This window comes from Molossus molossus, unplaced genomic scaffold (genome assembly GCF_014108415.1).
Source record: "Molossus molossus isolate mMolMol1 unplaced genomic scaffold, mMolMol1.p scaffold_m16_p_12, whole genome shotgun sequence".
Classification (NCBI taxonomy): domain Eukaryota; kingdom Metazoa; phylum Chordata; class Mammalia; order Chiroptera; family Molossidae; genus Molossus; species Molossus molossus.
This window is the reverse complement of record NW_023425347.1, coordinates 50,972,471-50,985,129: the sequence shown is the minus strand read 5'-3', so window position 1 is coordinate 50,985,129 and position 12,659 is coordinate 50,972,471. Positions and strand designations below refer to the sequence as shown.

The 12,659-nt window shown below is 32.5% G+C and overlaps 1 protein-coding gene across 2 annotated transcripts in view; it reads left to right on the top strand.

Annotated features, from left to right (window-relative positions):
• The window catches only part of LRRC7 (leucine rich repeat containing 7), a 460,161-nt gene that overhangs the window by 361,471 nt on the left and 86,031 nt on the right, over nucleotides 1-12,659 (top strand). For both annotated transcript variants that reach the window (XM_036256050.1, XM_036256051.1), the window contains exons 11-15: nucleotides 1,479-1,608; nucleotides 2,617-2,732; nucleotides 6,278-6,347; nucleotides 7,899-7,998; nucleotides 10,350-10,474. In XM_036256050.1, coding sequence (XP_036111943.1) covers nucleotides 1,479-1,608; nucleotides 2,617-2,732; nucleotides 6,278-6,347; nucleotides 7,899-7,998; nucleotides 10,350-10,474 — 541 coding nt within the window. The remainder of the gene's footprint in view (nucleotides 1-1,478; nucleotides 1,609-2,616; nucleotides 2,733-6,277; nucleotides 6,348-7,898; nucleotides 7,999-10,349; nucleotides 10,475-12,659) is intronic.

Sequence of the window (12,659 nt, the reverse complement as noted above, 5' to 3'; positions counted from 1 at the left end):
GATGTTTGAATTGTGGGTTTTGTTCTGTTTTCTGAAACCCAAGATAATACTTCTAGTAACTGACAGAGCTCGAGTACAAATCCATTCTGACTGACTCAAACCCCACATGCTTAATTTCTGTGTAACTAAATGATGGGAGTAAATGGCAGTCAGACCAGTGAGTTCCAAGATATAAAAAAGGGAGCTGATTCTATAATCTAGTCCAGCCAGCTCCAATTCATTCTTCCCTTTATAAGGGCAAGGTCTTCTCCCTTGGGGTTCCTTCCTATTACAGTAATAGCAGTGATATGAGTGGCAATGACAGTATAATAATATTAACAACAACATCTATGACAACATAAATACAGCTAGTGCTTCCTCTGTGCCAGGCCCTCTTGCTTTCCCAGCTGTCTCAAACCAGCCATCGAAATGTCTGGTTCCCTGGTGCTAAATTGAATGAGCACTCCCACGATCCCTCTCTGTAGATCGGGGCCAAGGTGGCTAACTGGAGTGGTAGTGCTTGTGACAGCTGGAGAAGTGCGACCTGAGGCAGCAGCCATGACGCTAGTTCCATTCCTCGTCATGGAGGAGCACATGCCCAGTACGGCCAGCTCTCCCTCTTTTTGAAGAGGTACCAAAAGCCTGGGTCATTATGAAGTGGTTACCGCTCTTTTAAAAACTGTGGAAACCGAACGAAACACACCTGCAGGTCGAAGCACCTGCTGGCAGCCTCTGCTGCAGGGCACCGGCCACGAGGCAAGGTCAACACGGGCCTCCGGTCTGTATGGAATTGTTATAAGCGAAAGATGAATCACTTCTATCTCTAAAATGTGTAGTAAAATACCTATTATTTAATCACCGTTTTGTTGTTCCTGTTTTGCCCCGTGTATTCTCACTTTCTTGGACCTACCCTCTATGCCCTTCTGCCTGCCAGTTACATGGCTTCATTCCAAGGACAGACATTATGAACGTCTCATTGTATATGACACATATGTCGTATTAAAAAACAAACACCAGAGACATGGAAGTAGGGATCAGACTGACAAACCTCAGAGGAAGGGGGGAGGGCGGAAAGAGATAAACCAAATGTATATGCACATATGCATAACCAATGGACACAGACAACAATACTGTGACTGGGGGGACACGGGAGCGGGGGGGAGGGTGTCAGTGGAGGAAAAAGGAGAAATATCTGTATCAAAAATTGATTAATTAATTAATAAAAAATAAAATAAAACCGTCTCTCATTTCCAACGACTCGGTTAAATGACAGGTGAATTTAGAAAAGGAAGGAAAATAAACTATATTCATTTTACCAAATGGAATCACTTATTAAATGGTATTAAATTACTTGGCTGAACTGATAAAATAAATTTATATAAATTATGCGATCACGAGGTAAACAACTTTTTTTGCTGAATTTGGATATGTGGCTTTTTCATAACTTTTTTTGCCATCTGATGTTTTAACATGTCTAACTAATGTATTTATCTTTTCAGTTTATCTTTATTAGAAGAGTTTGACTGTAGCTGTAATGAACTGGAGTCGCTCCCTTCTACTGTTGGCTACCTTCATAGTCTTCGAACATTAGCAGTCGATGAGAATTTTCTTCCAGAATTACCCAGAGAAGTGAGGAATGAATTTGTTTCTATTAATTAACCTTTAATAATTCTGTTTTAGGATTAAATCTTAGCAGATGCAAAGGCAATTTAGATTCATGAGGTGTGCTTTGAGTATATATGGGAATTGTCTATATTAATCATTCTCTTTTAAATGATAAGTGGTAAGTTCTTATATTCTACCTAGAAAATGCATTTGTTTAAACATTGCTTGAAAAGTAATAAAATATTATAAATTAATTAATGCTAAGGAACATAATTTTGAGTAATTTAATTTATATGTTTTGCTTTTAAAAAAGTAATAAATAATATTTTGAGATCATTATATTTCCATTTCTGAAATGAAAGGTTTTTAATATAAGTAATTTTTTAATGTATCAAGCTACATAACAATATTATTTTTAGCTTCAGGATACACCAAGAGATTCTGTTAGTTTTCAACTCTAAATAGGAGCTTTACTTATTAATGTCAAAGAAAAAGTGTGGAGTATACTTTCAATTTAACATTTTCTACAAAACACTTCCATAACAAAGAAACAATAATCCATATGTCATTATTTTAGAGCCAAAATTTATGAGTAAAAATTACAAAAACCATTGTAATATGAGGTAAAATGGACTTTAACAAAGAAATGTCAACAATATTTCACTTTTTGAATATGTATGATCTATTACAAATATAGATATATTAGTATTCACTTGGATGAGCAAAAACAACATGACTTATGAAAACCATGAATTATTGTAATAATAAAATTATAAAGAAAATTCTCTCCTCCTAATATGTAAAAGAACATGAGATGTATGTTGCCTTAATATCTAAAACAATATACATATAATGATACACATTTTTCAGAGTGAAATTATAAAAATAAAACAATACACATATTAAGAGAATCTTAAAAGCGATAAGGAAATTTGTAAATTAATCAAATTGTTTTATAAATTATAAAAATTAATATAAAAATATAGCCTACACTGTGATATTTTACTCTGTTGTTGTTGTTGTTACTTATAGATTGGAAGCTGTAAGAATGTAACAGTTATGTCTCTACGCTCCAATAAACTGGAATTTCTTCCTGAAGAGATTGGACAGATGCAGAAACTAAGAGTCTTAAATTTGAGTGACAACAGGTATTTCTGCAACATATCACAATCTATTTACTTACAAAAAGCAAATTATGCTTTTTGTTAATAATTTTGGAAACATTTTATGTAAAGCACGTGTGCAGTATATAGAATGCAAATATGTAAATTTGCAAATAGCCATTTAGAAAATGCAGAAGCTAAGTTATCTTAATGAGATAGTTCAAATTTTTATTATTTGATTATATTAAAATTATATATTATATTGTGTTTTAAATTTATACAAAATTTATACACCCAAATTTATACACTAAAATCTTCCCATATGCAGAAAGCATAATATTGTGAAGTTATGGAAAATAATTGAAATAAAAATCTATAAAACTTATTAATAAAGCTATGTGCATAGATATGTGTATATATGCAGTCATAATGTGTTTTCATGTATACTTTTATGTCTCCAGTAAATTAAATGGATCATATGTAATATAGTCGACAACACCAGAATACCAGTAAACATATTGCCAGGAAGCTATTCTTAAATAATCATAAGGTTTGTGCATATGATAAGGACAACCAAATGGTCATTTAGTCATGTTCAGAGTAGGACAAAAAAAGAAAGGATATGACAAAGGTATTATATTGGTGTATGGGCAAGAAGAAAAAGTAAAACTGTGGTTAATCTTTGTTTACACCACAATTGTCCATAAATAGGAAAAGATTTAAAAATTGACTAAAGATAACTGCTAAGAAGGTAACTGATTATGGAATAGAATACTTGAACTCTTTGTTTTCAGTAGGTTTCTATCAGACTGATGACAGTATGAGAAACAGAGGGACTTTGCAACAAAACCGTCAAGATTAGCTTTTACGGAATAATGAAGAATGTTCAGATTCTGAAAGTTTTACTAAGTATGGAAGTTCTCATTTGTTAGTTTAAAAAAATTAGCAATGCAAATTTCAAAAACCATTCAATTAGTAACTTAGTAATAGTCCTATAGAAGGTAATAAAACATTTTATTAAAAGGTTTGGGATTTTATTTTTAAAATCAGGATAACAAGGAAGCTTCATAGTTTGGTGCAACAAGGGTAAGTCACGTCAAACCAACATTGTTTCCTGTTTTGACTGGATCACCAGACAGGAAAATGAGGCAAATGCATAGACTGTTGTCCTGATTTTCAGCAAAACATTTTTTAAAAATTTCTAATTATATTCTTGTGAGTAGGATTAGAAGTGAGGCATAGAGATCACAGGAAATGGAGTCCCAGTGGATTCGGTTCCAGTCCCCCATGGAACCGAGCTTCGTTATTGTCACGTGGAGGGAGGTTTCCATCATGAGCTATAGAAGTCTCTTCTAAATTCTTGTTTTGCTCAACTCCTATACATTAATAATCTTTGTGATGATATAGAAATATGTTTATGAAGTATTTTTAAATGATTCACAGTTAGAGGACTACTAATGGAGTTCTTTATTCAACAAATATAGCATATTTGAGTACCTACCATGAGACAGACACAATGCCGGATGCTAATGCAAAATATATCAATAAAGTACTGAGCATCTCACAATATCAGGAGTTTAAATATTTTATCGGGCCAGAATCGTAAGCTTAATTTATCTCCTAATACAGTGGCTGAAATATAGTATAGAGCCAAGTTAATTTTTTAATTAATGAATTAATCAATGAATCTTAACCTGCGATTAAAATTAATATTTAGCCAAAGCTGAGGACAAAGTTGAACATTACCATCAGAGAACAAACTGCTTAGATAAGAGATTACATATGAAACATCCAAAATTCATAATTATTTCAGTTTAATATTTATAATGTAATAGATTTTTTTAAGTTTCGCATTATAGTTTAAGAACATTGATTCCTTTGCAATGTCAGCTGGAAGACTGTTCTGTTGTCAATGTACTGCACATTGTGACACTAAATAAAGGCTCACTTTCAGCAACTGGAAAAGCAAGGAAAAGTAAGGGTAACATTCTTCTCTAACAGTTTCTTTTCTTCATACTCTACATTTATGCCTGGATTGATGATGATTTATCATGGATGCTGCTGTATATGATTCCGGAGAGTTTTGCCCTCATGTAATTTTAATACACCAGAATTGATATTCTACTCTTAATTCATTGCCACATGATGTGAAAAATTGGCCCCATAAGACCTTACTTGATAGTTTCTGGCTTAAATGAAATTAATTAACTAAATATTGAAAACCACTTTTATAAGTTATTTGGTTTAATGTTATAAATGCTGGTATAACAGCTACATCTATAAAAAGAGAATTATGATATAATTTAATATGTTTCATTCTTTATATTCTTATTTATGTTTTATAAATATTTATAATCTCTGAAATTATTATATTCTTCCTAATTATCTAGCTAATGCGCACTGTTGATATTTGTATTGGCTGTCGGTATCTTTCCATATTTACTCAATTGTATGAAAGTGCCTAACTGCTTCTACACATAAAAACTACTATTCCCACTATCCTTATTAATTATTGTAACATTTTCCACTTCCATTATCAAAACGTATTTATTCATCAGTGAGCTAATAGAATTTCAACATAATAAAGACGTAAGGACATTTTTATTATAAGTTATACCTAAAATATTTATCTGTTCTCAAAGTGAATATGCAGAAAATAACATCAAATCCATTGACATGCCTTTTTGGTAATACTTTGCTGACTAGCTGTCATGATAACCACAATTTATTGGTCATGCGCTGTTTAAGGAATATCAGATAGTATGCTGAAGTAGGCATTTGGCTATTTGACCCTCCAAAGGCTGAAGCCGAAGCTAACCAGACAATTTTGATTATATTTATCTATCTCATCTATCTCAAAATAACATTTTTAAAGATTCTCTCTTTGAATATCTACTACATGATGTATGAACTCTGAAGACATAAAGGGACACACTTTCAGGAGTCAACATAATTCTTGTTGGGAGCTGTAAATTCTTTTAATAGTGAGACAGATACGACTCCTTGACCTCATGGAGCCTACAGTTTTGTGGGGATATTTGATAGTAAAAAAAAAAAATCACAAAAATAAATATATAATTACAAACTGTGATATGTTTCAGGAAGGAAAATACAAGGTGCTTTGAGACTAGGTTGGGAAAAGTAATTTATATGAGGAGACAAGGAAAAGCCTCTTTGAGAAAATGGCATTTAAGCTAAGAGCTGAAGGATGTGGGATACAGTCAAGTAAACTATGGGAGAAAGAATGTTCCAGAGAAAGAAATAAGCGTGGCTTACCCTGGTTGCAGGCTGAGAGCATGCCGGTGCTGACTGGACGATGCTGGGGAAAGGGTAGCAGAAGCTGGTGGGTCAGAGCTTGAAAGGTCTGAAAGCATGTTACAATTTTGGGATTTTATCCTAGATGTGAGGGGAACGCATTTGTAGGGTATAAAGAGGAGATTTTTACATTTTAAAGATTGCTCAGGCTACTCAATGGAGAAAAATTTGAAGAAGAAGAATAAAATCAATGTTATGGTACTTTAAACAATTCTTTATAAAAATGGACTATATCCATGGTTACCCATGCTTTTAGAATGTTCTTGTTTTTGCAGATTGAAGAATTTGCCATTCTCATTTACCAAACTTAAGGAGCTTGCAGCTTTGTGGCTTTCTGACAATCAGGTAATAACTTCTATTACTTGACTCATTTTGTTTATTAAAATAAACTATAATTGAAACTTTGAATTACTAGTTTTTTAAGCAATAGACACCTCTTACAATTTGTATAAAATACAGATTCTTTATCCCCTGGAAGAGAGAGTTTGTAAAGGTAGCAATTCAAATCTGTATTCATTGCTATACACAAAACAGAACTATAATTCCCAACCTCTGTAAATACCTCATTTTAATATCTACTCCATTCTCAGAGATATAATATACAAAATTATCATTTCTATGGCTTTTTTGCTCTAGGTGGTACATATCTGTCCTTAGAGGATGTACTTTAATTATACCTCTGAAGGTAAAGAATAAGAAATTAGTACCACAATCCCCACAAGAGGGAGTTATTAACCTCCATGTTCCTTTTTTATCATACTTTTAATTATAATCAACTTAATTGTAAAACTTTATTCTAGAAATTTGCAGGTATCTTTTGCAGCTATTATCAGTATTTTCTGTGTAATTGTTTTGATATTATTTCTTTTCTCATGAAATCAAATTATAATTGCATCAGTAATTGAGTGTTAATAATTTTTAACTGGAAAGTAACAAGAAACCGTTAAAGACATCTGATTTGCCACCAGGAAAACTGATGATAGACAATTTTGACATGGTTTATTACTCCTCTTTTATTCTGGTAATCCTAAAATTTCGAAACACCTATCCCAAAATACTAATAGCCAAATGAAAACAAATCATGTTCAATTTAGTTTGTCATTATTATTTCCTGAACAAAAAAACAAAAACAAAAACAAAAAACCAGCCTTGTTCAGATTTCTAGGTATTGGGCTACTTCTGTGAAAAATTAAAATAAACTTCTACAAAGTGTACAATGTAAGTGTAAGAATAATGTTTGTATTTCCACAGCTATTACAGCACTTGTTACCATCTATTGAGTAAAAAATTAAATTGTCATTCAAATTCAAATATTGTCAATGAACTATAGATTTTTCAAGACATTGGTATAGCATCATAAATAAAGCATTTATGGAAACAATGTGAATTATGCTAATGGAACAGTCTATTCAGCCTTGCCTTGTGAAAAATAATCCCCTAATATCATGATTTATTATTCTTGTGAGACAAATAAGCAGAACAATGACTGCATCATTTAACTTTTATTTAGCAGTGATTTAATGTGTCTCTGACTCAGTTTCATGAGACAAGTTGATATCCCAAATCTCATTTGTGCTTCATTCCTATTAATAATAGTCACAAAATTAGCCAATTTTTAAAACATCAGATAAAATTATCATTTCCATTATATTTTCATATGTATGTATATATATTATGAAAACCTTAGAATTTGAAAATATCCCTAGCAATAGTCTTATTTTATACTATACTTCTAATTTCTTACTTTTTCCCTTGCTTTTCTTTTAATTTTTCATTTAGCTTGGTGAGTCCAGACTGTTGGCCATTATAATACATAAAATAAATATTCTTTATATTTTCTAGTTTATTGATCTAATTTATGTTTTTGGTTTTGTTTTGTTTTGTTTTTGCTTCCAGTCCAAAGCCCTTATCCCTTTACAAACTGAAGCCCATCCAGAAACAAAGCAAAGAGTATTGACTAACTACATGTTTCCCCAGCAACCTCGCGGTGATGAAGGTAAATTGTCAGTAGAAATTTCTCCTTTACTCATGTAATAATGGACAAAAGAGATTCATTTTGTTCTGATCTCTGGCCAGGAATACTGACACATGGTTAGGCTATAAAGATAACTGCATGACATACATAAATCATTTGAAGGTTAACTATAAGTATGAATCTTATTTTCACACTATAATATTTTAAGTAAAATTTCAAAAACATAATTTTTCCTCTTTATCATAAGAAATTTAACTTTGAGATCACCTTCTTCTCTTGGTGGATTACAAAGCACAGGATTCATTAACCAGATATAGTACCCAGCTAACTGAAATGAGCTAAGAAGGGACAGAGCTTAAGGAAGGTTCAGAGAGCTGGTTTATTTCCTATGTTCACTAATTTCATGAACGAAATTTAATATTTAGTCCAGTGATCCCAGGCCTCAAATTATTTCATGTTAAGAGTCAACCATAAAAAGACGACCATTGTTTCTTTTTCAAATTAAGTTTCCCATAAACAACATTAGCAACTATGATAGGAATATTTTTTGAAAAATCTAAGCCTTTTCCAATAATTAAATCTTCTATCCTATGATCACATTATTCATAAAATATTTTGAAGGGAGGTTTATCTTTCACCACTTGCAACTCAGCATAGGCTCCTTAGCTCAAGCCAGCATAGGGTTGCAGGCATATTTTCTAGTCTTACAGTCATAGTAATTCTTAGAAGAGGAAACCCACTTTAATCCACCCATCAATTAAATTCACCCAATCCACTTGAATAAGGCCAACTTTTAAAATAAAATAAATTATTGGCATATGTATTTTTTATTTTTAGGGATAATTATAAGAAATATCTTTAGTCTTTGATTTATGAACATAAATTAATCATTTGGGGATATTTTAGGATATTTTTATTCAAATCTGATTTACAGAAGTAGGAAAAGAGAAGAGTCATTTTCATATGTATTTTTCAGACTTTAATAAAATTGATCTTTTGAATTTATGAAAGAAAAGCTACAGTGTTTAGATATGGTATAAGAAAAATCTTATGTAAGAATTACAATTTATTCATATATCTTTACTTATATTTACATTTTAATATTCCTAGATTATCAAAATATTTATTTTTAAAAAGATGTAGGGAAAAAATGAAAGTGCCTTGTATTCACTGGTTATTTCTGAGATCCAGTGTCACAGAGTAAACCCCTAATGTGTCCCAGGGAATGTGGTAGATCTGGTTTGGTACGGTGAGGTTAAGGATTTAGACTTGTTTTGCTTTGCTTTGCTTTGGAAAGAAGAATTGGTATTAGACAAATTTTCTTGAACTTTAAGCAACTCACCCTCTGGTTTTTCAGCCAGAAGTGTATTAAATGAATTTTCAGAATCCCTTGCAACAAAAAGGAAATATTGTCCTTAGCCAATAGTTTGATTATTTATAAGCCATTTATTTTTTCTGTTAATTTGAGACACATTTAGACTAATTGAGACCTTCATGTTAAAAACTAAATTTTTCACATTTGTTACCTTAAAAATAAACTTCCTTCCATTATTCCCTCCCCCCTGCACTCCCCTTCCCCCACACACAAGGGTGCCATCTTACATTGTTATGTAGAATCTCTGATAAAATCCTGATGTAGTTTGGTAGTTACAAATATGAGCTTTGTAATCACATGGACATGCAATAGAATCCTGCATTCACCACAAAGAAACTGAGTCCCTTTGAGCAAGTCTTAAAACTCAGCTATAGTTTTCTCATTAGTAAATTGAGGGTGACATTAGTACTACCATTGTGCTGTTGTGAAGACTGAAAGAGATAAGCCTGGCTGAAGTGGTTCAGTTGGCTGAGTGTCGTCCTGTTCACCAGAAGGTTGCCAGTTCGATTCCCAGTCAGACCAAGTACAGAAGGCAATGGATTGTTGTTTCTCTCTCTCTCTTTCTCTCTCCTTCTCTCTCTCTCTCCCTTCCTCTCTTCAAGCATGTCCTTGGGTGAAGATTAAAAGAGGTAATATTTTAAAATCTTTAGTTCAGCTCTCTATTATTTCTGTCCTAGGAAGAGCTCATTCCTTACACTGGAAAGTTCCCCGTCTCAACATATAATCGATGTGTGATTAGGAAAGCTGACCTTGTACTAAGATGTTAAAACCCCATGTAACAGATCTCAAGGAAATTGTATTCCCTGTTTCCTCCTTCTTCCTTCTTTCTTCCTTTCTCTCTTTATTCCCAGTTTTCTCTTTATTTTTCCCTTTTAAAAAAAATTTTGTATTTGTTTGCAGTACCTGTCACCATTGTTTGCATAGTATACTAAGCTCTATTAATAACACTTTAATGTGAAAAAAAGAAAAGCAATAATATTTTGGAATCTAACTGTAGATTTCCAGTCAGACAGTGACAGCTTTAACCCTACACTGTGGGAAGAGCAGAGACAACAACGCATGACTGTTGCCTTTGAATTTGAAGACAAAAAGGAAGATGACGATAATGCTGGGAAAATTAAGGTGAACCTTTTAATTTTTGTTTCTTCTTTCTTCTCATTATTTTTGCGTGTTCAGTGTTATTATTCAAATAGACTGGGAGACAAATGGAGTGACCTCTGCTAGAAGGGCAGATGCATCTTTAAGTCTCATGGTTGTACCTCTCATTATAGCAGAATGGTAATTTTGGAAGCGTTGCTGTGCTTGTACATGAGACTAATGCCCCAATTCTGACTGAGCATATTTGTTAGACCACCTCATTTTTCAGAATAGCATGAAAAGATTCAAGGTGAGAAAAAAGCCAGGGGGAAAAGTCTGAGTGATAGGCTTTTCCTAAGCATCTTATGTATCTTTTGAAACACTGTTACAGTTTTCTTTTCATCACTGAGCCAAGGCATCAGTGATGAAAATACACATTGTTGAAGCCAAAATACACATTTATTGAAGAGCCGATGGATTAATATATTACATTGGCATTAAAATCTCTGAAAGAGTGTATATTCCTGGGATATTTGAGAAGAATTTATGAGTTTTCTTAAGTATGAGGACAAGTTTTAAAGGAGGTGAGAGCTAATAGCGGGTGATGTTCCTTAGGGAAAATAACTTCAATCTTTTATTTCCAAAGTATATCTTTAAAAATCCTTTATTGGCTCTGGCTGGTTTGTCTCAGAGGTTAGAGAGTCAGCCCATGGACTGGAGAGACCTGGGTTCGGTTCCCGCTAAGGGCACGTACCTCAGTTGCAGTTTGTCCCTGGCCCCGGTTGGGGTTGTGTGGGTGGCAACCAGTCGACGTGTCTCTCTCACATAGATGTTTCTCTCTCTCTCTTCCTCCCTCTCTCCTTCCCGCTCTATCTGAAGATAAATACAAAAATGTCCTTGGGTGAGGATAAAAAAAAAATTTTTTTATTGGAACTAATCTAAGTCAAGTAACAAGGTTTAATTTTAAAACCTATATTTTTCATTATTTAATTTTAAAAGATCAGAATTAGTATAGATTTTATTAATATTAGATTCGTATGATATCATTGTAGCTACATCTTGAATCTGCCATTAATTTTTATGATATTATTTGTGCACTTTTTTTTATTGTGGGTACTAACGGCTGTCACTCATAGTGACTAATTTCCTTAAGCAATTGTGTAGTCATTCTATTAGTAGATCTAGACTGTGTAATATGTTGTCTTCTGTCCTCTCCACATTTTCCAAGCTTTTTTCTTAAATCAACACACTTTAGAACCTTACTAGAATTAAACAGAAAGGTAATTGACAAAGTATAGATTAAAGGTAATCTATATTATTGTGGAAAACCCAAAATGGATTTCCAAATCAGAATTATAATTGTTAAAAATAGGGGTTAAAAAAAATGTTTCTGGATGGTTGATTAATGCTATCTAAGTACCAGAGACACTTTTTAAATTATAAATTCTTGGAAAAAATAATACCAAAGTAAAAATAAACAAAAACCTTTAGAACTTTTTAGTTCTTCCTTTAAGGATTTTGTTTGTTAACTCCAGAACTGATGGATGATGCATTCTATACTGGACCTTTGATTCATTGTTTTACTTCATTGAATTTCAAAACCTACATACTTCTTCCTAGAAATCTGTATTCAAAGGATCCAAGAGAAAAAGAGTGTATTTAATCTGCTCTATTATATGTGTCAATGGAAACATAAAATATGCTCAATGCAAACAACTATTTAGAAGCCCTGTTTGTGTGTTATGTGGTCAGGTTTGTTTACAACCAGAGTAGGTTCATTATACTTCAGAGTGCATTTTTCTCTATGTTTATTTATATTTGGTTTATTTATATTTTGGTAAAACCATATGTGTTTCCTAAATCTCAAACTACTTTACTTTGACTAATTTGAATATTTCCAATGCCATTGGCCATTGGACAAATTAGAACACAAACAAACTTCTAAATAAATCATCATGGAAATATGATGACTGAAATACACTGAAATCTTAAACTAAAAGTAATCACACTTTTCTGGTTCATTACATGTACATTAAATTTAGTGCGATTTTACCTTTAATTTATATAAAATTTAAAAAGGAACCAGTGACCTATGCCACCAACTTCCAAATGGACTAGAGTAAAATGCCCTACTTACATTGTGTACCGTGTAGTATGAATGCTGCATTCTGTGAGGAAACTGTGACACTTTAGCTTCATATGATATTGGTACTGTTTATTACACAGAATT